Source organism: Podarcis filfolensis (genome assembly GCF_964270895.1).
Source record: "Podarcis filfolensis genome assembly, chromosome: 14".
NCBI lineage: Eukaryota > Metazoa > Chordata > Lepidosauria > Squamata > Lacertidae > Podarcis > Podarcis filfolensis.
This window is the reverse complement of record NC_139616.1, coordinates 37,211,265-37,235,284: the sequence shown is the minus strand read 5'-3', so window position 1 is coordinate 37,235,284 and position 24,020 is coordinate 37,211,265. Positions and strand designations below refer to the sequence as shown.

The 24,020-nt window shown below is 42.6% G+C and overlaps 1 protein-coding gene across 1 annotated transcript in view; it reads left to right on the top strand.

Annotated features, from left to right (window-relative positions):
* The window catches only part of SHISA9 (shisa family member 9), a 227,875-nt gene extending 204,081 nt beyond the window's left edge, over positions 1 to 23,794 (top strand). Inside the window, exon 4 of the mRNA XM_083585313.1 lies at positions 21,933 to 23,794. Within this exon, the coding sequence (XP_083441439.1) occupies positions 21,933 to 22,291 (359 nt within the window). The 3' untranslated portion in view covers positions 22,292 to 23,794. The remainder of the gene's footprint in view (positions 1 to 21,932) is intronic.
* Positions 23,795 to 24,020: the final 226 nt, after the last annotated feature.

Below are 24,020 nucleotides of genomic sequence, written 5' to 3'. Positions count from 1 at the left end.
CCACCAACCTGCTACATGGTACTATAATATGCTGGCTATACAACCCTTGATTGGCCAAATCATGAAAACAGCTCACAAACCAAAAGAGCTTTCAAGAGGGTCAAGGAAAAGGAGGAAGACCAGAAACTAATGCAGTGCTCTATCAATGGGCATTAGAAGATGCAGATTTAATATAAATTTGCTTTGTGAATTTGGGGGAGGCAGATGCATATCTGTAAGAAGTACAGAAACGTTGCTGCAGTTCTTGTTCCTCTCGATATTTCTCCTGGAATGTGGTCCTGAATTCCAGGCAAGCTACTTGCTTCCTGCCTGTGGAAGTTTGGCTAAGATGTGTGTATACACAGAGTGAGCAGTGGAAATAATGGAATGGAAGACAAGAAACCCCCCAAGAAATGGTGCTCTTTTCTTGTAAATAAAAAGGAAATATCCAAGCATGGCTCCAGGACAGATAATGCTGTCTGATGTTGTTTTGAAAAATGGGGAAGTCGAAGCAGCGCAGGGCTAATATATTCTGACCGTGTTTCCATCAACGCTGCTAGACTTGTAAAAAGAGACTTACGTTTCCTTGAAAATACTCAGCCAGGGACTGCAAACCTAATAGAAGAGTGGTACTTTCCCCCTTCCCTCCTCCAAATCTCTGTGTCAGACAGCAGTAAAATATTGAACTTTCAGCTTCCAGAAACGCCTGTAGGAGGAGGGAAAATAGATCAAGGGAGTCTTAGCCTTAGGGATATCTCTCCAGGTTTAATGCCGAAAAAGCAGGCTGCAAAGTACAGATTAATGCATCGTTTGTCACATCCAGAGGATGATACATTTAATGATTTCATGTATCTTCAGGTATCTTCAGGTTTACATGTAATGCTCGGCTAGGTGTTTTCCCTTTGATTCACCACCCTGGGCCATGGATCTCTCCCACCCAAGCGAGAAGCAGAAAGGAAACATCCACCGCTATCAGAGCATAACAAGAGCTCTGCTGGATCAGGCCAAAGACCCAGCTAGCCCAGCCATCTGATCTCACATTGCTGATCCCAATTATAAGAAAGGAGATTCCAACTAAACACTAGGGGGAACTTTCTGATGGTTAGAGCTGTCCAATAGTGGAACGGACTCCCTCAGAAGGTGGTAGACTCCCCTTCCTTGGAGGTTCTTAAACAGAGGTTGGATGGCCCTCTGTCCAGGATTCTTTAGCTGTGATTCCTGCATTGCAAGAAGTTGGACCAGATGGCCCTTGAGATCCCTTCCAACTTGACAATTATATGATTCTACAAGAACTAGACAGCATCTTAAAAAGTAGAGACATCACCTTGCCAACAAAGGTCTGTATAGTAAAAGCTATGGTTTTCCCAGTAGTGATGTATGGAAGTGAGAGCTGGACCATAAAGAAGGCTGATTGCTGAAGAATTGTTGCTTTTGAATTATGGTGCTGGAGGAGACTCTTGAGAGTCCCATGGACTGCAAGAAGATCAAACACATCCATTCTTAAGGAAATTAGCCCTGAGTGCTCACTGGAAGGACAGATCGTGAAGCTGAGGCTCCAATACTTTGGCCACCTCATAAGAAGAGAAGACTCCCTGGAAAAGACCCTGATGTTGGGAAAGATGGAGGGCATGAGGAGAAGGGGACAACAGAGGACGAGATGGTTGGATAGTGTTCTCGAAGCTACCAGCATGAGCTTGACCAAACTGCGGGAGGCAGTGGAAGACAGAAGTGCCTGGCGTGATCTGGTCCATGGGGTCACGAAGAGTCGGGCACGACTAAATGACTAAACAACAACAACACAAGAACTAGATTGGTCTTAGCTGTTATATTGCAAAGGTCAGTTGTGGGCCTCTTCACAGGAACACAGAAAGCTGCCTTGTACCAAGTTAGACCATTGGCCTGTTTAGCTCAGTATTGCCTCCACAAACTTTGAGCACCTCTCCAGGGTTCCAGACAGGGTACATTCTGAACAAGAAGGAGATAGACTGAAATTGCAGAGCTTTGAGAAATTAAAAAATAAAGTGCGAGACTGGCTCCATTATTTTCAGATAATGGAGGCTTACAATTTGGACAAGAAAATTGGCTTCCAGGTGGAAAAATCTAAATTAGAAACAGAAGTGCTAGAACCTAAAACTAAGATCATGTCAAAAATGTATAACTTGCTGCTGAAATGGAATACACAGGATGAAATGGTTAAGTCAGCTATGATTAAATGGGCACAAGATGTTGGACATAACATTATGTTTGCTGACTGGGAACAGTTATGGACCACCGGTATGAAATTTGCGGCATGTAATGCCTTAAGAGAGAATATTATGAAAATGATATACATGACCCCAGTCAAGCTTGCAAAAATATATCATTTGCCCGATAATAAATGCTGGAAATGTAAGGAGGTTGAAGGTACATTCTTTCACCTTTGGTGGACGTGTCCAAAGATTAAGGCTTTCTGGGAAATGATTTATAATGAAATGAAAAAGGTATTTAAGTATACCTTCTTGAAAAAACCAGAGGCTTTTTTCTTGGGCATAGTCGGCCATTTGGTGCCAAAGAAGGACAGAACTTTTTTTATGTATGCTACAACGGCAGCAAGAATACTTATAGCAAAGCACTGGAAGACTCAAGATCTACCCACTCTGGAAGAATGGCAGATGAAGTTGATTGACTGTATAGGACTGGCAGAAATGACCGGCAGAATCCGCGACCAGGGAGAAGAGTCGGTAGAAGAAGATTGGAAGAAATTTAAGGACTATTTACAGAAACACTACAAAATTAATGAACTCTGAAAAGATGTTGGATTGAACTTTTGTGGTCTCTAGCTGTTATGATAAAGATAATAGGGATTAAAATTGTTTAAGTCATAAAATTTAAAAAGTTGAGTGGAAAATAAGGTGTTATTTTAAAAAGGAATGTTAAGAGATTAGGATTTGCTGGATTAACAAGTTGAACTAGAAAACAAGAAGGGGAGGTATGAGGAAGAAACATGTTATTGAAAAATTGTTACTGAAATTGACTTGTTTTTAATATTTTTTTCTTTTTCTTTTTGTGTTTGTATAAAAGTGGAAAATCTAATAAATATTTATATTAAAAAAACAGACAGGGGACATTCTGATGCTGGGGATTGAACCCAGGAGCTTCTGAATGCAAGGTAGATGCTGTACCACTGAGCTACAGCCCACTTGGAGGAGCTGCCCTCATCAAAACAGATTCTATGCCAAGTTATGGCACACTTAGAATTACTGCACTTCATCCATCTCACTTTTTTGCTTGTCAAGCAGTCCTAAAGAATTTGGCAAGCACAGCCAGACTTACAGTCCCATCCCCCCAATTTACTATCAATTGTCAGTGATTGTGAAAGGAGCAGAAAGACAAGTTTGCAAATAGAGTAAAGCTTTGCAAACAGTTATTAAACATTGGCGTTAAGGAGAGGGGCTCTGAGCATGTCTTGATTAACCAATAGTTACTAGAAGCTTCAGGATAGACAAAAAAGGTACATCTTCATCCAGTGTCTAGTCAAAGTTTGGCATTTGCTCCTACAAGTATATGAAAACAGACTTTCTCTTGTCTGCACTGAAGCGTCCAACATTCATCTTCATTTGATATCCCCAAGTTCTAGACATCAACATAATTTCCAATGTGGTCAACTTAATTAAAGATTTCTTCTGGGTGGACTGAAAACCCCCCAGTATGGAATGATTTTTTCCTGTCATGGAAATGAAACAGATCCCCCAAGAAATCCCAGAATCCCATTGGGACTTGGGCGCTCTAAGTCTACAGTAATGTTCCACATAGGATCACTTCTGGGAGAGGCAGTCTTAGTTCCTGGTGGGGGAAGATGATCCATCAAGGACTGGGTTCATGCAGAGTCCTTGTGAAGAGGAAATGACTGTTAAACCACTCTAGTTCTGTATAGCTCTGGGAAAAGAACAGGGGTCTCCTAACTGCTCTCAACTAACTACTAACTACTGCTCCTTAACTAACTACAGCTCCCAGACTTTTTGATGAAAGCAACGGCTCTTTAAAGTGGTATCAAAATGCTTTAAATGTATGGCATAAGCATAACTTAAGGCTCAACACATTTCAGAGCAAGCAGGGAATTACTTCTGTACCCCCTACTCAGACTCAAATGCAACGTTTACTTTACACTACTAATAATAAAGAACCTTACACATCAGAGGAAAGGAAAATGGAATTAGAAATGGATTTGGAGGATCTTCAAAGTTTTAATGGCTCATCCTGAGCAAAGATGTCTCAGGAATGCATCTTAAAGACATGAATATGGATAACCCAAGAGGTTGAGTGACAGGTTTAAACTTAAAGAAGATTTAAAGGTTAAAGATAATCTGTTTGTCAGACTTGTGGCTAGCTGATCTGACAACCACCTTTACTAACATGACAGAAAGATGTTAGCAGAACAGATACAATGGGAGAGACACTCTCAAGAGGAGTGAGTAACCCATCTCTGGCTGAGTTTGAGTTCTATTGGCTAAATCCACAAATGTCCTTCATTGTGCACAGGTCTAGGTGTATGAGACATTGGTCAATTTATGCAAAAGTTGCCAACATGGCGCCCATCAGGATTTCTAAGCAGTGGAGGCTGGTCCATTAGGACAAAAAGGGCTCAACCCTATCAAATGAAATGCCGTGTGTGTGTGTGTATTAGTGGTATACTCTTTTCTGTCCCACAAATCCTTCCAAAATCCATTTTAACATAGAGACAGTCCTGGATACAACAATCTCCTATTTTCTGGCCAATCATCCCTCTGCACCACTCAGCCAATCTCAATCCAAAAGTATTTCTTTGGCTAGGAGGTCCCACTCATTTGCCACCAGGCAGAAAAAAAACCACATTTTTTTGTTTTGTTTTAACAGAGCTACTATTTGTCCTGCTTGTTTAGTTTTCCTTTCCCTCCTGTTATCATTATCTCAATCCGGGTAAGGCATTTAGCATTAACTGATCTATCATTTGGGTAGACCCAGGAGCTGTTCTGAGCATGCTCAGAGCTGTTTTCTTCAAAGCCACACCTCCAAACAAATCTGAGTATGGTTTTTTTGTGGGCAGGAGAAATGAGTGGTTGTTATTTCGAGAAGCTTGGTGCTTTTTTTATTAGTATTTGTTAACAAAGACATTACCAGAACATGGAATAAAGTGGTCATTTCTGCCCAAAAGGGGCTGTAACTCGCCAGCCAGCTAGAGCTGGAAAAATGGACTCCTAGTCACTGGGTGTCATCCACATTGCAGTTGTTGTTGTTGCTGCTATTTTATTTATACCCTGCTCATCTGACTGGGTTGCCCCAGCCACTCTGGGCGGCTGCCAATACATATAAAACATAATCAAACATCAAACATTAAAAGCTTCCTTATACAGGGCTGCCTTCATATGTCTTCTAAAAGTTGTGTAGTTCTTTGCTTACTTGACATTTGCTGCGAGGGCATTTCACAGGGTGGACACCACTGCCAAGAAGACCCTCTACCTGGTTCCCTGTAATTTCACTTTTTGCAGTGAGAGAACCACCAGAAAAAGCCTTGGACTGAATGATGGGGGTGGAAACGCTCCTTCAGGTACAGGCCTGAGGCCGTTTAGGGCTTTCAGACTCCAGGGACAGTGTTGAGTCCAGGAGCACCACCAAGTCATGGGCCTGCTCAGGACAGACCATCTCCCCACCTCCTGGGCTTGAGCAGTGGCGTAGCGTGGGGGGTGCAGGGGGGCCGGCCGCACCGGGCACAACATCTGGGGGTTAGGGTTAGGGGGCGCAAATCCACGGGTTAGGGGGCGCAAATCCACGGGTTAGGGGTGCAAATTACTTGCCTTGCCCCGGGTGCTGACAACCCACGCTACGCCACTGGGCTTGAGAAAGTCAGGACACATAGCACCTCTGTCTTTTCAGGACTTAGTTTCAGTTTCCATACTGATTTTGAAAATAAAGCAGCAGAATAATGTGGAAGGAACAGACATATGAATGAACACATGCAAAACTGACCCAAGATGGGAACAGATTGAGTCATCCATTCCTAGGTGTAAATGTTTCTTGCACGGTTTTGGGGGTTTTTTTAAGGCAAAGTATTCTATCAGTTCTTCTTTGGTAGTCAAATCAGCAAACTACTCTTAGGGAGGAAGGAAAAGCTACAGTGAGCATTAAAAGTAATATATTCAGTACAGAGAGTACTCTGTGTCAAGAAAAAAAAGCTCTTAGTTTGACAGCAAGGAAGTTTATGCTTTATGTTCAGAATAAAGTGTACAACTTCTCTGTATTGCTCTCTTACATTCTAGAAAAAAACATATTCCGTGGCTGATTTTATCGCACAGCTAATATTGGGGAGGGTTTTTGTGTGGAGAACATCGCCTGACTTTTTTTGCTTCAGAGCAGGGTTGACTGAAATGTCGTGTGAAATGAGCTCTGGGACCCAACAGATCCAAGCAACATAGTACAAGAGCCCTCATTTGCAGAGATTTGGAAATTTATTTCAGCCCTCAAGAACATTCAGTCCAAGAACATCCCAGCATCTTTCCCTTGGAAGGTTCCAGTGATATCAAGGGGCAAAATGGTTTTGCGAAGTATCCAGAATTATGCAAGGAGGGAGAAACAAGAGGGGTTGAGGGGCTGGGTCCAGACTGGACCTGGGACACAAACTTTCATGGCCCTCTAGCAGCTACGGTGGCTCATTTACCAGAAGTAATTTATTTAACATTGACTCTGGAAGTGTATAAAATGGTACCTCTGGTTGCAAATGGGATCCGTTCCAGAGGCCCGTTCGCAACATGAAAAGAGCGCAACCTGAAGCGCTGTATCTGTGCAGGTGTGCGGCACGATTTGGCGCTTGTGCGCATGCGCGAAGAGCAATTTAGCATTTCTGCGCATGCACGAGCAACGAAACCCGGAAGTTACCCTTTCCGGTACTTCCGGGTCGCCGTGGGACGTAACCTGAAAGAATGTAACATGAAGCAAATGTAACATGAGTTATGACTGTACTTGATTCTCAACAAGCTAAGCCTCCTAGGAGGCTTTTGCTATTGCCATCTGACCCAAACCTATGTTTACTGTGAACTGGAACGCCTGCGACCTTGTTCCCATTCCCACAGGAAGACAAAACCCACTATTTTTCACCATTTAGGCTTTTCAGCTGTCGCCACTTTTAAGGAGAAGAAAAGCTCGCACACAATGGGCATGATGATTTCAATGGACCTTTTTTGTCGCCTGCAGAATAGGAACCTGAAACCACATATTTAGCACTTAGTGAAATTTCCACACTGATGTGACAAAACTGCACATTAAGGAACTGTCCTTGTGCTGCCGACGAGATCCATTAAGACGACGTCGGCTGTCACTGAGACAACAGGCTTTTCAGTCAGAAGGAGAGAGTTCCACTTCTGCAGAAACAAAAAAAAAGAGCATTTAGTAAGGGAAACAAGTCCTGTGGTGTTATGTGGAGAACTGAATGCTGATAGAAATATAAAATAGTACTTATTAAAGGCCCATCTGCACTATACATTTAAAGCAGCAGCATACCACTTTAAACTGTCAGGGCTTCTCCCAAGGAATCCTGGGAAACATAGTTTGTTATGGGTTCTGAGAGTTATGAGGAGACCCTTATTCCCCTCACAGAGCTACAGTGTCTAGAGTGGTTTAACAGTGAATCTCTCTTTCCAAGCAACTCTGGGAAGTCCGATCACCTTTTCTGGTGGGTGGCATTGCGGCCAGGCATTGGCCCCCCTGCAGTGGTTTGGCAGGGAGTGGAGACTGATGCCCCCTCGTTGCTGTTTGGGCCACGTCACTGGTGTTGTGTGGGACCCCACTGTCCAATCAGCGCTGGCAGGAGGCATGGCTGCAGGAAATTTAATCTGTGTCATGGCTGGGGAACCCTCCTCTTGCACCCTGTGTACAGGTGTGTGTGTGTGTATGCGTTTCCCAGACCAGGATACAAGGTGGCTTCCACCAATTAAAACAACACAGATAAAATACAAAAAGCTAAAAACATATAAAAGATAATAGTTTTTTAAAGTAAATTACTTTATTTAAATAGCAATTAAACTCTAATACAATATAAAAAAAATCTATTAACATGCAGATAATAAAAGCAGCACAGTGCTAGTAAAGCCCTTTCCTTAAAAAAAAGAAAAAGGAAAAGTCAGTTCCTCGGGGTTCCTAATGACTGAATGATTGACAAGGCTGGGATAGTACAGGCATATCAGTCCATACTAGAGGAGAGAGGGAGACATGGTGATGTGATACCTCTCAAGGAATTCAGATAACTGCAGCAAACAAGGAGATAATCACCAGGATCAACGTAGGATCAAGCTAATTTGGTTACACTAATACACTGAAGCATCAAACGCCTTTGAAAGATTTTAGGATCTCCCTGGATTCATTATCCTTAAGCCTTTCCTTAAGCCACCAATCTAGACACTTCCCATCTTCACCATTTTAATGGTGAGAGGTAAAGTGCATACCTCGTTTCTGAAATGCTGAGAAATCATTGCATGCTGGTCCCAACGATGCTATAGACATCATATGAGAGGTATCAGTTAGCTTGTTATGCCATGAGTTTATTGTTGGGTTCCACCAAATATGTTCTATTTTACTTCCTTTTCTAAAATGTGAATTAGGAGGGAGAGTGATATAAATATTTCAGGGAAGAAGAAGAAAATTTCCACTCTCTCATTGAGTGCCACCATCCCCATTAAAGTTTCTTTCACTTTTCTGGATTAGTTACAGATAGGTAGCCGTGTTGGTCTGCCATAGTCAAAACAAAAAAATTTTTTTCCTTCCAGTAGCACCTTAAAGACCAACTAAGTTAGTTCTTGGTATGAGCTTTCGTGTGCATGCACACTTCTTCAGATACCTGATATCTGAAGAAGTGTGCATGCACACGAAAGCTCATACCAAGAACTAACTTAGTTGGTCTTTAAGGTGCTACTGGAAGGAAAAATTTTTTTTTGTTTTTTCTGGATTAGTTAGCTATGCAATTCCAACCAATCAGGAATCATGTAATACCTAGGATGCTGTCACAACACTGTGCAACCAATCAGATTTGGCAACGGGATGACACCACTGTTGACAAAGTCAATTGAAATTGAAGATACCACTTCTGGATTAGTTATGTGAGTCATCCCAGTCAATCAAGGATTAAATTGTGAATGGGACAGTATATCACAACTGTGTGTGTCATTCAGGTTTCACAGTTACTGATGGTAAATTATTACTACTATCATTTACCCTAACCCTCACCTGTAGACCTCAGAGTGGTTTACAATGAAAGAGACGGTCTTAATCCAAATTACACAACCTACGTTCCCAGTGGATGAGAGATCGTGTGGTGAACAGAACACTACCGCTATGGGATGAGATCACTTGAGGGCAAATAAACCCATTTGAGAAAGAATGAATGAGAGTGGACAATGTAAACTGGGAAACATCTTCATAAGGCGTGTCAGAATGGGGAGGGGGGTCCTTTACATTTTGACACTATAGAAAATGCTATGAGAAAATGGTGAGTCATTTTGACTCAACCATAGTTTATTGCACCCAAGCTCAGCTACCTGGTGTGGATTGTTTGGGTGATTCGTCACATCACTAATGAGAGCAAAGTCCAGGTGCATCTTCACAATGCTTATTTTCATGGCAATGTTTTTTTGGGGGGAGGGTGGACAGGAAAAGCCTTTTCACTCTTTCACAACTATTCACCACCCCCACCCCCCAAAAAACACCCCATTGGTGCTGGGGCAGGGAGCTTTTCACAGTGACCAATCAATCCAGAGCCAGTTTGAAGTCTCCATTGTGATATTGGTTTCATAATTTTTGACCTGGCAACATATCGCAAATCATGATGTGTGTGTGTGTACTATGCAAAAATCTTGATGTGGGAAAAACCATGAAGTAGCCCATGCTTCTCTTGATTCCTGCAGGCCCTGTTAAGTCCACAAGCTCAGGTCTCCCTTGCCTCCTGCAGGGGGCAGTGAATCACAAGAGCAGGATCCACTGGTACACTCTTATTTACTCTTATTTCTGCACCAGCAATCAGAGAGCATCCTAAAGAGCAACAGAATAGCCTGGAGTAAGGGTGATGGGCAGGCCACATAGCATACATCACTTGGCTACCCAAATCCACAGCATCATTCCTTACCTCGCAGCATTCAATGCCAGGAGTTTCTCCCTTACTCTATCAAATAATAGGCCCTCCACCTCCATTCTAGTAAAGGTAAAGGGACCCCTGACCATTAGGTCCAGTCGTGGATGATTCTGGGGTTGCAGCGCTCATCTCGCTTTATTGGCCGAGGGAGCCAGCGTACAGCTTCCGGGTCATCTGACCAGCATGACTAAGCCGCTTCTGGTGAACCAGAAAGGTAAATGCCGTTTACCTTCCCGCCAGAGAGGTACCTATTTATCTACTTGCACTTTGACGTGCTTTCGAACTGCTAGGTTGGCAGGAGCTGGGACCGAGCAACGGGAGCTCACCCCGTTGCGGGGATTTGAACCACCGACCTTCTGATCGGCAAGTCCTAGGCTCTGTGGTTTAACCCACAGCGCCACCCGCATCCCGGATCCACCTCCATTCTAATGATGCCCAAATGAGGGGGGTGGGTGTTTCTGGAACTCACTCCCTTCTTGATAGATACACCCCTCTTCTTTTCCCTTTATTTCAAAAAGGGGGAGACTTACAGGTCCAAATAAACCTATAGTCTGTCTTTGTTGCTGTTTCCACCAGCTCCAATGTTGCTCCCAAGCACATTGTAGAAGCACGCTGCCCTGGTGCCTGGGGATGTACACATAGTATTACTGTAAATGTGCCGGCATAAGCCTTGACAATTCTCTTACAATCAGTGAATGTTCAGCCATTGTCAGTTGAGTTCTCTCCCCCCCCATCCCCACCCTGGTGACAATGACAATTCGGAAAGCATAAAATATGTGCCATGTAGGGATATTGGCAGCTTTGATGGGTTTTGACAGTGTGCTTTTTTGCTGTTTGTGTTTGAGATAGATGCCTTAAAAAAAGAACAAAAAACCCCAAAACATTTTTTTTTAAGAAAAGAGGTGGAAAATTGGATTGGCAAGGCTAGCTTTGAACACCATTGTCTTTTGAGGTTGACACGTCACAGCTGCACACGGCATTAACAGTTGAAAATGGGGTTTGGAGGCATGCAGTGACGGTTGCCTTTCAGCCGTACATTCATCCCCAGGTAAACTCAGGCATCCACTGTATTGAGGCAGCTTTGAAATCAATTCATGTGCAGCAAAGAAAAAATGAAATTGGGGAAAGAGGAGCTCAAGCTGTGATGTTTATAATGCCTGGAGTAGTGGAGAGAGAGAGAGAGAGAGAGAGAGAGAGGAGTCACTTAAAGTTCTGACCCAGCCATCATGGGATGAGGTTGTTGTTGTTGTTGTTGTTGTTGTTTAGTCGTTTAGTCGTGTCCGACTCTTCGTGACCCCATGGACCAGAGCACACCAGGCACTCCTGTCTTCCACTGCCTCCCGCAGTTTGGTCAAACTCATGCTGGTAGCTTTGAGAACACTGTCCAACCATCTCCTCCTCTGTCGTCCCCTTCTCCTTCTGCCCTCCATCTTTCCCAACATCAGGGTCTTTTCCAGAGAGTCTTCTCTTCTCATGAGGTGGCCAAAGTATTGGAGCCTCAGCTTCAGGATCTTGGGATGAGGTAGGAACCACCTTATATTACACCAGAGAATTTGGTTGAGAATTCTCACAGGAGATGGCTGTTCAGATCTGTCAAACCAAGTCTTTTTCACGGACTGAACCTGGGACCATAAGCATGGAAAGCATGTGCTCTCCAACTCAGCTAGGGACCCACCCCAGATCCACCAACTGCAGGGATTCAGTGACATCCATGTGGGCAATGCTATAGGTACAGTTTCTCATAACGCTCTAGAGGTCTGGGGTGGGAGAGGCAAATTTCTCATTTTCCCATCCATAAACCCACGCCTTGCTAAGGGGGCAAGGTGTTCTTTGGGAATCTGGCTGGCAAACAAGCAGGCACTTTAACAGGCTTTATGTGTTTGATAAGTATGTAGCAGAAAACAAAGGAAAGCAGATCTTTTACAGCCTTTGGAGTTGCTGGGAAATCTTCTCCTTAGCAACATTACCAAAGTCCTGATGGTCAAGTTATCTCATCTCACTCTTCCTGTCTCTTAAGGTTTGTGTTGGGACCTCCACTAAGCAAGGGCTCTACTTGGCTTTATGTACTGTTTCTAATGTCTTAGAATGAAATCTCCACACTTTCCACTGTCATGACTGCAAAGCCAATGGGTGACGTCAAAGGACTGCCTAATAGCCGAGGGAGATAGGTCATGGGTCCTGTGCTAATCTCTTGCACCCAAGAAACCTAACTGCTGTCCAGTGTCATATTTGATTGCCTTAAGGGAAGCTCACCGCCCCTATTATTGTACTCATGCTGTGGTCTTTACAGAAGTGCACAGCTCTTACTCGTGACATAATATATTTCTATAGCCAGTTAATTAGACAAGGAGTCTAATTAAGTAGTTTCAGGCCTCTAAATAAACTCTACAAAAGATGACCTGTTGGAGGTCATGATAGTAATATTCTTCCACGTGTTTCCCATACTGTTCAGTGTTCCACATTTCTGCATTAGTTTATGATTTTTTCCCCTTTTAGAAGTCCTCGTGCAAATTCATCCACGTTTTAGTGTGAATTTCTCCTAATAGGCAATGTTTTGTATGTCATTTCCCCTGATGTATATACATTTTTGCGAAGCAATTGCTCCTGTCTCATTGGAAAACTATAAAATATATATGGACAAATGTAATGCTGTTTTGTATGTTATTTTCACTAATATCTGCATGTTTATGTGCACAGTACCCTAGCACTTTCCTTGGCAGTGCATGGCAAAAGTCAGAGAAGGCTGGCTGTGTTTCAGTTCCATATTCTCTGTCAGGTTCATCTTTAAATTCAAACTCAGTTGAATTTCTCTCCCATCCGTAAGTTCAGCTCAGATGGTTTCAGAGAGGGGAAATCCTGTAGCAGGCAAGGATGTAGTCCTCCACTTCATTCATAATGTAATGCATTACTTTGGGCAGATACCCAAATTATGCAATCCCCCCTTTCAGAGGAGGTATAAAAACATGTTTTGAAGGCATCCACCTGCATGCATCGAACACTGCAAAAGTCTCGATTCAATCATGGGTATAATCATATCAAGGCTTCCTTCTGGGGAAAAAAGTGTTTTATCAAAGTGTACTTGCCAATTGGCATCACAGAGTGAAGATGCAAATAAACCAGAAAGTGCAGGTCCGTATTTCAGAATAAATTCTATACGTTCTCTCCAGTATACGCAGAGAACTGTGAAGGAGTGAGATGGGAGGGAGTGTGGAGGGAATCTAGTCATTCCTAGTAGAAGAGAAGAGTGTTCTATCTCAGCATGCTTGGCTTGGACATGCTGAGAGACCACACCTTCAGACAGAGTATTTTCTTTCCTGGAAACTGGCTCTGAAGCCTCATGTTAGAGAGTTGGATGAAGGCTGGAGAGACCCAGGTTCAAATTCCCACTCAGGCACGAAGCTCATTAGGTGACGTTGGGCCAATTGGCCAAACCTACCTCACAGGAGTTTTGCAAAGAGAAAATTGTGGGAGAAGAACCAGATATGTTGTATTACGCGACTTGGAAGAAAGGTGGGAGATTGAGTAAGGAAACAAGAGAAGCTAATTGCAGACAGGGTGTGGGGCCACTGAAGTTGGGGGGATGGTGGGGGGGGTGAAACACACCTTCCCTCTGCGCTATTGTTTCCATCAAACTCAGAGCACTCCCATATGCATGCACACAGCTTCTTTAAAGAATAAAATGAAATGCCAGGAGGCCCCAACACATATCTAAGTATTTGTGAAAAATATGAAAATTGCAGGGACGTGGGAGGCGCTATGGTTAAACCACAGAGCCTAGGGCTTGCCGATCAGAAGGTCGGCGGTTCAAATCTCCGTGATGGGATGAGCTCCCGTTGCTCGGTCCCTGCTCCTGCCAACCTAGCAGTTGGAAAGCACGTCAAGTGCAAGTAGATAAATAGGTACCGCTCCGGCAGGAAGGTAAACGGCGTTTCCATGCGCTGCTCTGGTTCGCCAGAAGCAGCTTAGTCATGCTGGCCACATGACCTGTACGCCACATGAAGCTGTACGCCGGCTCCCTCGGCCAGTAAAGCGAGATGAGCGCCGCAACCCCAGAGTCGGCCATGACTGGACCTAATGGTCAGGGGTCCCTTTACCTTCACCTTTTATGAAAATTGCAAAGAAGCCAAGATGAAGCAGCAGTCCTTTGAAAAATTGTAGCAGAGCGATCATAGCACAAAACATCAGTGGGAACGTCTTAAGCACAATGATACCACTCCCAGTCTAATCTCAGTAGATTGTCCAAAATCCACTCTTCCCATTTCAACCCCCCACAAAAGGCCAAAAGTGTGGTGCAGGAGATCAGTAATTAGCACTGTGTCTACCTTAGCACCAAGTACTGACCCAGATAAACCAGCACAATAGGAAAAACCAGCACAGAGGATCCCACCAAATCCAATCTGGAGAGTTGGGAGAACCCCTAGAACAGCATATGGGGTAGAGGTGGGGTGGATTGTTCTGTCTGGGAAGCAGAAATGCTGATAGAACAATCAGAAAAGTGTGACATTGAATTCCTCCCTGCGTCTTTATGGAGCATTTTCCATTCCCAGCCCCTGTTTTTCCACCTGAGCTAAGTGATTCTGTTCTCCCAACTCTCAAGTTTCCTGGTTCCGTGCCACTCCAGGAAAACCTCTTTTGATTTAATTAGCTGCAACGTTAATGGGGGTGGAAAACAAAGTACTCTAATGACGCTTGCAGTGCTAAATCATTTATGGGAGATATGGTAATAAAACTCTTTCAAAACATGGCACAAAAGACAGAGTACCCTTCCCCCGCTTTTAATCAGAAAAGAAACCCCTACGTTTCTCCTATCAGAAGGCAATTTCCACCCCCTGAAGAGCTGCCTGACCAAGGTCCTGATTTTGCCTCTTGCAAAAAAAAAAGAAGCTGTTTTTTCAGTTAACATGCTGAACATTTTTTGCCCTATGTACTTCTAGAACTGAGTCCAAACAGGCTCTTGAAGGTACTACAGAATCTAAAAACATAAATGTAAGCATGACATTTAAAAAATGATTAATTAAAATGCAAAAATCCATAAAATACTAGTACAGTGGACGCTTGGGTTGTAAATGGGTTGTAACCCATTCCGGTACTTCCGGGTTCAGCACTGTGTGCAACCCGAAAACACGCAACCTGAAGCATCTGTAACCTGAGGTATGACTGTAATGCAAATCCATAAAATACTAGTAAAGCAGTTTCACTGTCCCAGTGGTGAACAGGAAGACTAATGGGGGAGGATTGTAGTTCAGTGGCAGAGCATATAATCTGCATACAGAAAGTCACAGGTTCAGTGCCCATGACCCCTCAGCGCCCCTCACAGCCATAGCAGTGGCCTTGCAAACAGGCCCCACCCACTTCGGTTTCCCATTCACCACTTCTTTATGGAAGACCAATCAGTGGAGTAGTGGGGAAACAGTGAAAAACTTTCTCGGGGGCATTCAAGTGACCCGGACCTTGTTTTTCATAGAAACAGGAAGTGATGCCATATTGAGTGGGAGGGGAAATGGGTCTGAACTTAGAGGGATGCATGGGTCTGAACTTCCAGTAACATGTTGAAATGGTGTACTGAAGGAAAGGCCCTCTCGGGATTTGGGGTTCTGCATGAAAAAGTGAGAAGCTGTGATGGCTTCAGGGGTTTTGTGCCAATCCTACAAAAGCAATTGGCTCACCTTTGAAATTTGCACTTCTCCAAATTATGCAGTTACCGTTTTCCAACCAAGAAATGTGTACTCTAATAGGGAACGTGTGCTTAAAAAATCAGAAACTCATGAAAATGACATAGTGAGATTTATTTACTTATACCGATATATATTCTTTGCTATCATTTTTTAAAAAAAAATTCAGAATGGCTACAACTTATATATTATATTGGGGGAGGGGGAATGTGTGTATGGAGTTACAGCCCTTGAATGCAGAAATGCTCCTCAGCCTTTCCTTGAAAGGAGCTCATCTCCTTTTCATTGGCTAAAATTATATATATTGGGGGTCAGTTCTACCCCCCCATGTCTGTGTTGCTTGGCCAAACTTAAAAGCTTTAGCAGACGGAAAATGCCTCACTGATAGGTTCCAGATCTCCAAAAGGAGGCAGCAATGAAGGCTGACAAGAGCCCTATAAGATGCGATCTCAGATCCTGTTTGGAAATTGGAACAGGCCATTATCTACATTCCATGTTTTAATTAAAAAGAGAAGACATCCCTTTAACTACACCTGCATGTTATATAAAGCACTCAGACGCCAATTAAGAAGGAGACAGATGGAGACAGGTAAGGCGTGTAGAGCGTAATTTTACAACATGGGCTCCTTCAAAAGCAATTTAAATTCACCTGGAGGAGGAAAATCATCTCTTTAAGGAAGGGAACATATTATGGCACCAAAAAGAAACTCTGAGCACGCAGCTGTTAAACACCTAATGTCCTTGATGCAAGCCTAGCAACTCACATGGCAATAATTGCCCATGAAATTCACCATGGGCAAAGTCCCAACTGGAGAATTTTGGAGCACTTAAGTACTCCTGGAGTCTTACTTATCTGCAGATGGACAGTATTTTAAGAGCTGATTCCTCATGCTACATTTTAAACTCATGTCTGCAAGCCCACAAGCCATTATATGACTTGAATTACAAGCCCTTTCCAGAAATGATACCTGAGTGTAGCAGGAAGTGCCATTGTTACCCATTCATTCTCAGAATCTGAACCATATCCTATCCATCACAAATATATATATATATATTTAAATATTTTGTTAGTTGAATATAAGAACAACATATAATCAAATACAAGCAATCAAATACAGTTTTCCCCTACCCCACCCAAAAAAAACCAGCCCCAACTACATCCAGGTAATTACATTAGTAATATAATCAAATAAAAAATTATTTCTACAGTTGCTGGTTTTAAAAATATCATTCCACATGCTCCCATGTGTCTTAGGTGGTTTAAATGCATGTTCTTTCTTTGATGCATATGTAATAAAGAAGGACCACATTGTATAAAAGTTATGTAGTTTCCCATGTTGTTTTCTTTCATGTACCCTTTCTGTTAACTTTTCCATCAAAATTAATTCCCAGACATAAAGGTAAAGGACCCCTGACCTTTAGGTCCAGTCGTGGCTGACTCTGGGGATGCGGCGCTCATCTAGCTTTACTGGCTGAGGGAGCCGGCGTACAGCTTCCGGGTCATGTGGCCAGCATGACTAAGCGGCTTCTGGCGAACCAGAGCAGCACACAGAAACGCCGTTTACCTTCCCGCTAGAGCGGTACCTATTTATCTACTCGCACTTTGATGTGCTTTCGAACTGCTAGGTTGGCAGGAGCAGGGACTGAGCAACGGGAGCTCACCCCGTTGCGGGGGTTCGAACCGCTGACCTTCTGATCGGCAAGTCCTAGGCTCTGTGGTTTAGCCCACAGAGCCACCCGCGTCCCAGACATAAGCATGCTAAACTTCATATATTGCGAAAACAGAATGCTGGACTAGATGGGCCATTGGGCTGATCCAGCAGGGCTCTGCATATGTTCAGCACGGCCAATGTTCAGGGGAGATGGGAGTTGCAGTCCAAGAACATCTGGCAGGTCACAGGTTCCCTGTCTATAATATACTGGCTTCAGTCCTGGAGGTTCTGTATAACCAGCATGACAATCAGTCACAGGTAGAGGAGGAATTCAGATCATTTTTGCACTTTAATACAAATCAACCCAATCTGCACATCCAGAAACAATATGAAAGCCAATCCTTTGAATTAGCACAACTCCAAATTTGCAATGCAATAAATGATGTGCATAAAAATTTATGTGAGTGAAAATGTCAAATGAAAACGCAGTATATTGGGGGAAGCTGCCTGCACAAAAAGTCTCTACATATAGGGAAAATGACACACACAAAATGTGTGTATTAGGGAAAAGGCTGCACTTTAAAATGCCGATACATTTTAAATTTTATTTTAAAAACCACAAACTGAAGTAGGAACAGTGTGAACTGGACTTCAGGTCAGAAGAATGAAAGAAAGATGGAAAGTGAAATTGACAGATTTGTGCGTCCCTAGTAGTCAACGATTCCATTCTTCTTTCAGTAGAATGGCTCCCTTTCAAAAGTGGGAAATGAAACACAATGGACAGATCTTTGAAAAGGGCCCATTCATAAGAGCCAAGGACTTTGGCTTTCCGAATAGCAAACTAGGTGAAAGAGCCCAGTCTGTTGTAGCTGCTGTTTTTGAATGGGGAACAATGTGTGATCTGGCATGTGTTTGCAAGAAGAATGTAGAACAATTTGGAAACTGCAAACATCTTTTCATTGCAATCATTGTATAATCTGTCTTTGCAGCTAAATATCCCAAACATGAGAAATATCCCAAACTGGAACCAGAGTGGGTTTATTTGATTAATTGACTGAACATGCATATCTTTCCAAATGAAAATACATTAATTCTCAAGGGGAAAAGAACTTTGGTTGGGGTGGGGGATGCTGTGGTCCTCCAGTTGTTTTGCGATCCAAGTTCCATTAGTCCCAACTAGTCTGCTCCATCTTCAGAGGTGATGGGAATTAAAACCCAGCTAAATCTGGTCATATATTTCCCACCCCACCCCACCCCACCCATATTTTAGATGATTCCCACACATATTGCAGCAGGAGGCCTCTTAGAGTAATGCTGTATTTCTTGAGTCCAACTCAGATTCCAAATGCTGCTGATTCGCAAGATTTCCCCCCAGTCTTGCTGTTGTGCTGTTGTCAAGCTTTCCACGAGCATCTGACCAGTCACTGTAAGAACTGGAGGCTAGACCAGAAAGGCCACTGATTTGATCCAGCAGCCTCGTCTTATGTACATAGAACCCATCTCTCTATGACTAAGGGAGCTTCTTCGAAGATGATACCTACAATCCAGAGTTTACTTGCTTATTTATTTATTTGCTGTTATTAGCTATTTACTGGCTTCATAAAACATGATCTCTAGGTGCCATACAAAACAAAACCTTCACAATGGTGCAATTTTTAAACTCCAAAATGAATTTAGAAAAATTATTTTTTAAAAAAATAATTTTTCTTGAGCTTTACAGTTTTTTATCATATTAATATTACATACGAAAGAAAAATAAAACATTTCCCCAGATCCCCCCCTCCCTGGACTTCCCTCAACATCCTCTTCTGGTTTTTTAAGACCAGGACAGACTTTGCTTGTGTGCTCAAGACATCGATTCCATAAAACATATTTTGTTGCACTGTGCAAAATATGAGCAAGCCAGGGCTGAACTGATACTACCCTTGCTGGTACCTTTCCCGGGAAAATCAGAGGCTCACTATGTCAGGTTCCTATTGGAAGACCGGACAAATGCTAGAACATTAGCAGCGGCAAAGTTTTTATCGGTGGTTGCAAGAACCAATGATCCCTATATTCTGAACAAAATGCTTAACCTGGAGGTAGGCTGTATGAATTGTGTATTGCTTTGTAACGATTTGTTGGGTCTTTGGACTGTAATAAAGGTTGTTGTTGTTTTTTAAGATGTTTGCTTCCCCTGCTTGCTATATTACATCTTCATATTGGATTCTTTATATCGTATATCGTTCTCTTATCATTTTACCATCAATTTTAAGTGTTTACTCAAACCCTGCTAGTGAGTCCATTTCTTTACATTGTTTTTGTAAGTACTTCATAAATGGTTCCCAGTCTTTTTAAAAGTCTCTATTGTCGTTGTCTCTAAGTCTTTCAATTAGTTTCGCCATTTCAGCATATTCCTTCCATTTTTGTTGCCATTGTTCTTTGGCTGGTGTTTCATCACTTTTCCATTTTGGGACTAGCAATATCCATAGCTGTCAACTTTTCCCTTTTCTTGCGAGGAATCCTATTTGGAATAAGGGAATTTCCCTTTAAAAAAGGGAAACGTTGACAGCTATGGCAATATCCTAGCCGCAGTTGTAGCATACATGAAGAGTTTCTTCTTCTCTTTTCGCATGTCTTGACCTGAAATGCCTAATAAAAATGGTTTCTGGTCTCTTAACAAAGGTTATCTTAAACCTTTAGAAAAAATTAACCAGGAATGAAACCCAAGTGCAGAAAGAATAACATAATGAAATACAAGGTAAATCACAGGTACGAACAACAATCAGTAAGCAGAGGAGCTAAAACAAGCGCCAGCCAGCCAAACCGCAGGGACTAAAAGACCAATATAAGAGAGAGAGAGAGAGAGACAGACAGACAGACAGACAGACAGACAGACAGACAGACAGAGGGAACAGAAAAGCATACTATAGCAAGGGAACCACCACCCAAAAGGCCATCTCATCTGGGCGAACCTCAGGACATTTGACAACATGCACACATGGAGAAAAGCTTACCTTAATATTGTAGTTATAATCTGCCTCTCCAGTTGATCCTTCCCAAGAGGGGAATTGTAAAATATAAAAAACAATAAAAGCCACATTATTATACTTTTTTTTATTATTAATTGAGAAGAAGATTAAAAATAACCTTTTCGGATGATTCTAATTTTTCATATTTACTTCTCTTTCCTATTTTGGCAGCTGAACTGAAAAATCTGTACCTAATTGGATTTATGATGCACAAATATCTGTAGGTGATAGCCAAAATACTAATGCATGAAGTGGGTTTGTGAAGAGATCTAGGGACACCAAGCAACTTTTATGAAGCATGGCATATATATATATTTACTTCTTATAGAAACAATATTGAAATTTAATACCTGCCATCAAAGGCTGTAATAAACATCAGAACCTGTAGAAAATTGAAATTAAGGGTGGTCTTCGTCTAAGTTCCACTCAGATTCATTGAATTTAATGAACTTATCATGTCCAATAGCTTCAAAACGTCTACTCTGAGTAGGGCTAGTATTGGATACATCCCACTGCTTTTTTATAGTAGATCATGTGGTTATCTGTTGTTTTCCTTCTGTCAGGTATCACCTATGATATATATTCTTTCACTTTTGCGTCTTCTCCTTGTTTACAAATAGCCATCCAAATTACCCATGACATATGTGAAATCATAAATAATCATAATAATGCTGTGTAATTGTTCATTATATTGAAAATCATTATGTTTTAAAACCTAATAAAAAAAATAAAACAAATGCCAGGACAAAATCCAGAAAACTAGCAACCATTAAATACATTAGTGTCCCAGGAAGACGTGTAGGACTGTATGAATTGTTGGAGCACCACGAAAGAAAGCAATGTCTGCTGTGCTAAGATTTTACAGATCTCTTTAAGGCAAGGATAGGGAACCTGTGGCCTTCTAGATCTTGTGGAACTACAATTCCCAGCATCCCTGGCTTTTGGCCATGCCAGTTGGGCTGGTGGGCAATGGAGTCCACCACCACCGTCTGGAAGACCACAGTTTCCTCATCCCTTCTGTAAGGGAAAAATCACTGTATTTTTATTTTGATAAGCGCTATTTATGAAGACAGAGCTATTCCCATCTGGAAGCGTATCTTATTTTTAACCAACGTCGTAGTCTTTTTATACAGCGTCGTCTGTCGAATGCATGTTTTACCGTATTGGCCCGAATATAAGCCACACTTTTCCCTCCCCAAAAAATTCTGACCGTGAAAAGTACGGCTTAAATTTGCGACCTTACAAAAATTGGCTTTTACGATATTGCTGTAGGGTTTTCTTCTACATTTGCCATTTATGGGTATGAGTGCCTGCGGAATTATAAGGGAGTGGCTTATATTTGGGTATTCCCCCCCCCTTGAATTTTAAAGGTGCGGCTTATTTGTGAGTGCGGCTTATATTCGGTCCAGTATGGTATTTCAAAGGTTGTTGCATTTTCCCCACTGACTCTTAGCTGACGTTGCTTTCCCTTTCCTTTTCCTTTAACCAGCTGACAAGGTCAATGACGACTTCTACTCCAAACGGCGCCATCTCTCGGAGTTCGCCGCAAAGGGGAACCTGCCCCTCCACCCGGTGCATATGGAGGATGACCGCCCACACATCCTCGAGGGCGGCACCATGAAACACAACGGGCAGAAGTCAAAAGCCTCCAAGCCACACATGCACCCTTTAGCGTACAAAACCTGGGACCCTAGCGACCAGTCCCTCCGAAGGCATGCCTATGCAACCAAAGGGAGGAACCTCGCAGGTGATCCGGCGGGGAGTGATCCACTCACGACGCGGAGTCAGCATTACTTACCCACACAGCCATACTTCATCACCAACAGCAAGACAGAAGTGACTGTTTGAGACCAACTTTCTTCTTACTCTTTTTTTTTAATTAAAAAAAACAACAAGGGGGAAAAACACAAACACAACTGGAAGAGATAAGATCAAAAGCTCGGAACAAGGAGAGGTGGACATTCCTGGTGGAGGGGAGGCGGCGGTTCCTGGTTAAGGTAGCCAGCTATGAGCCGAAGATTGGGTTAGCGCTATATAGCAATATACACCGAAGGTTGTTTGAACTCCATTTGTATTTTACACTGGAAACCAACCCCTTGGGACTGAACCAACCTTTCTTTCTTTCTTTCTTTCTTTCTTTCTACTCCAAATTCAAATCCATGATGAGAAGTAGCACAATCTAGAGACACCATCCATCAGCTTAAGAACTTTTTCTGCAACGTCCCTACCTTGGGCTAGATGGGCATCAACGCAAAACGATACATCAGGGCGGGAGGGACATTGTGAAGTTCGGGGCTTTCTTTTGTACAAATTTTAAGATCTGTGGAGAAGAAGGGGAAGCTGAAACAAAGAGCAAACGCCTGGGTAGAAATCCTTACGTTTTAGTGTTTCCTTTTCTTTTCTTTTTGTACCGTCACTAAAGAAGCAAGCAAGCAAGCAAAAAATATCTATATACATACGAAACATAAGAAAAGACTCACGCAAAACCTGTGAAGACTGTTACAGTGACAAGCATATGGAGACTTTCTAGGAAGTGGAAAGCTCACACGAGAGATGATTTTAGCCCCCACTTTTATGTCTTACATTTTTCAGGACTTTTCAGGGGGTGGGGGTAGGGCCAGAAGAAGCAGGATGTTGGTGGGGATTCTTCACCCCAGTCTAAGCTGCCCTATCTGTGGGCAATGAATAAAGCCAGTTGCTCTTCAGCCAGTTCCAAATTTTTCTTACCCTGATTCCCTCTCCTCCGTTTCCTGTTACTTTGGACTGAAGATAAATAAGCGTGGGTGGTGCCTTTACTGTATTGCTAACGTTTAATGATCGTCTTGTTTTTAAAGTGAAACCTGTACCAACTTACGATTCTTTCCTCATGTGTGGGATGCAACCAATCAGGTATCCTTCCGTCCATTTTGCTGCCAAGAGAGAACATGTTTTACTGATGTGTCGTGTTTTTGCCAGGCCAGAAGTTGCTCTCCTGGCCTGCCTCTTCACCTATTGAAACAATCTCTCCCTGCCTCAAATCTCCCCAGTATGAAGATTACTAATGTGGTATCTTCTCAAAGTTGCTGAACTTCAGTTCTTATCAGCCTTAGCCCAGCGTGGTGGATATTCAGGGATGATGGGAGCTGTAGTCCATCATCATCTGGAGAACATCACGTTGGCTATCCTTGGCTTTCAGCCTTTCATTCCATCTTTGCATTTATGCCAATGTTCCTTCGTTAACTTCTTTTCAGCCTTTCTCTCTCTCTTCCCCCCATATGGTTAATCCCTTTTAAAAGGTCCATATGTTTTAAAGGGAGCGTCACATGCTACCATTTCCCATAAAGGAAGCCTGCATGTAAAAAAAGAAAAATATATATTTTTATTAGTTTCTCATTATTGATATGCATTTGTTCCTGCTAATATACCCATCTAAATGTGAGGCATGCTACTCCTGGGATGATAAAGGACATTTGGATCAAGGCTGAGGTTGAACAAGCATGCAAGAGTTGTGTCTGCATGCTTGGGAGCCAATGAACTGAAAAGATAAGATTTTTACAATCACTGTGCACTAAACTCCGCCACTCCCTGGAGAAAGCAA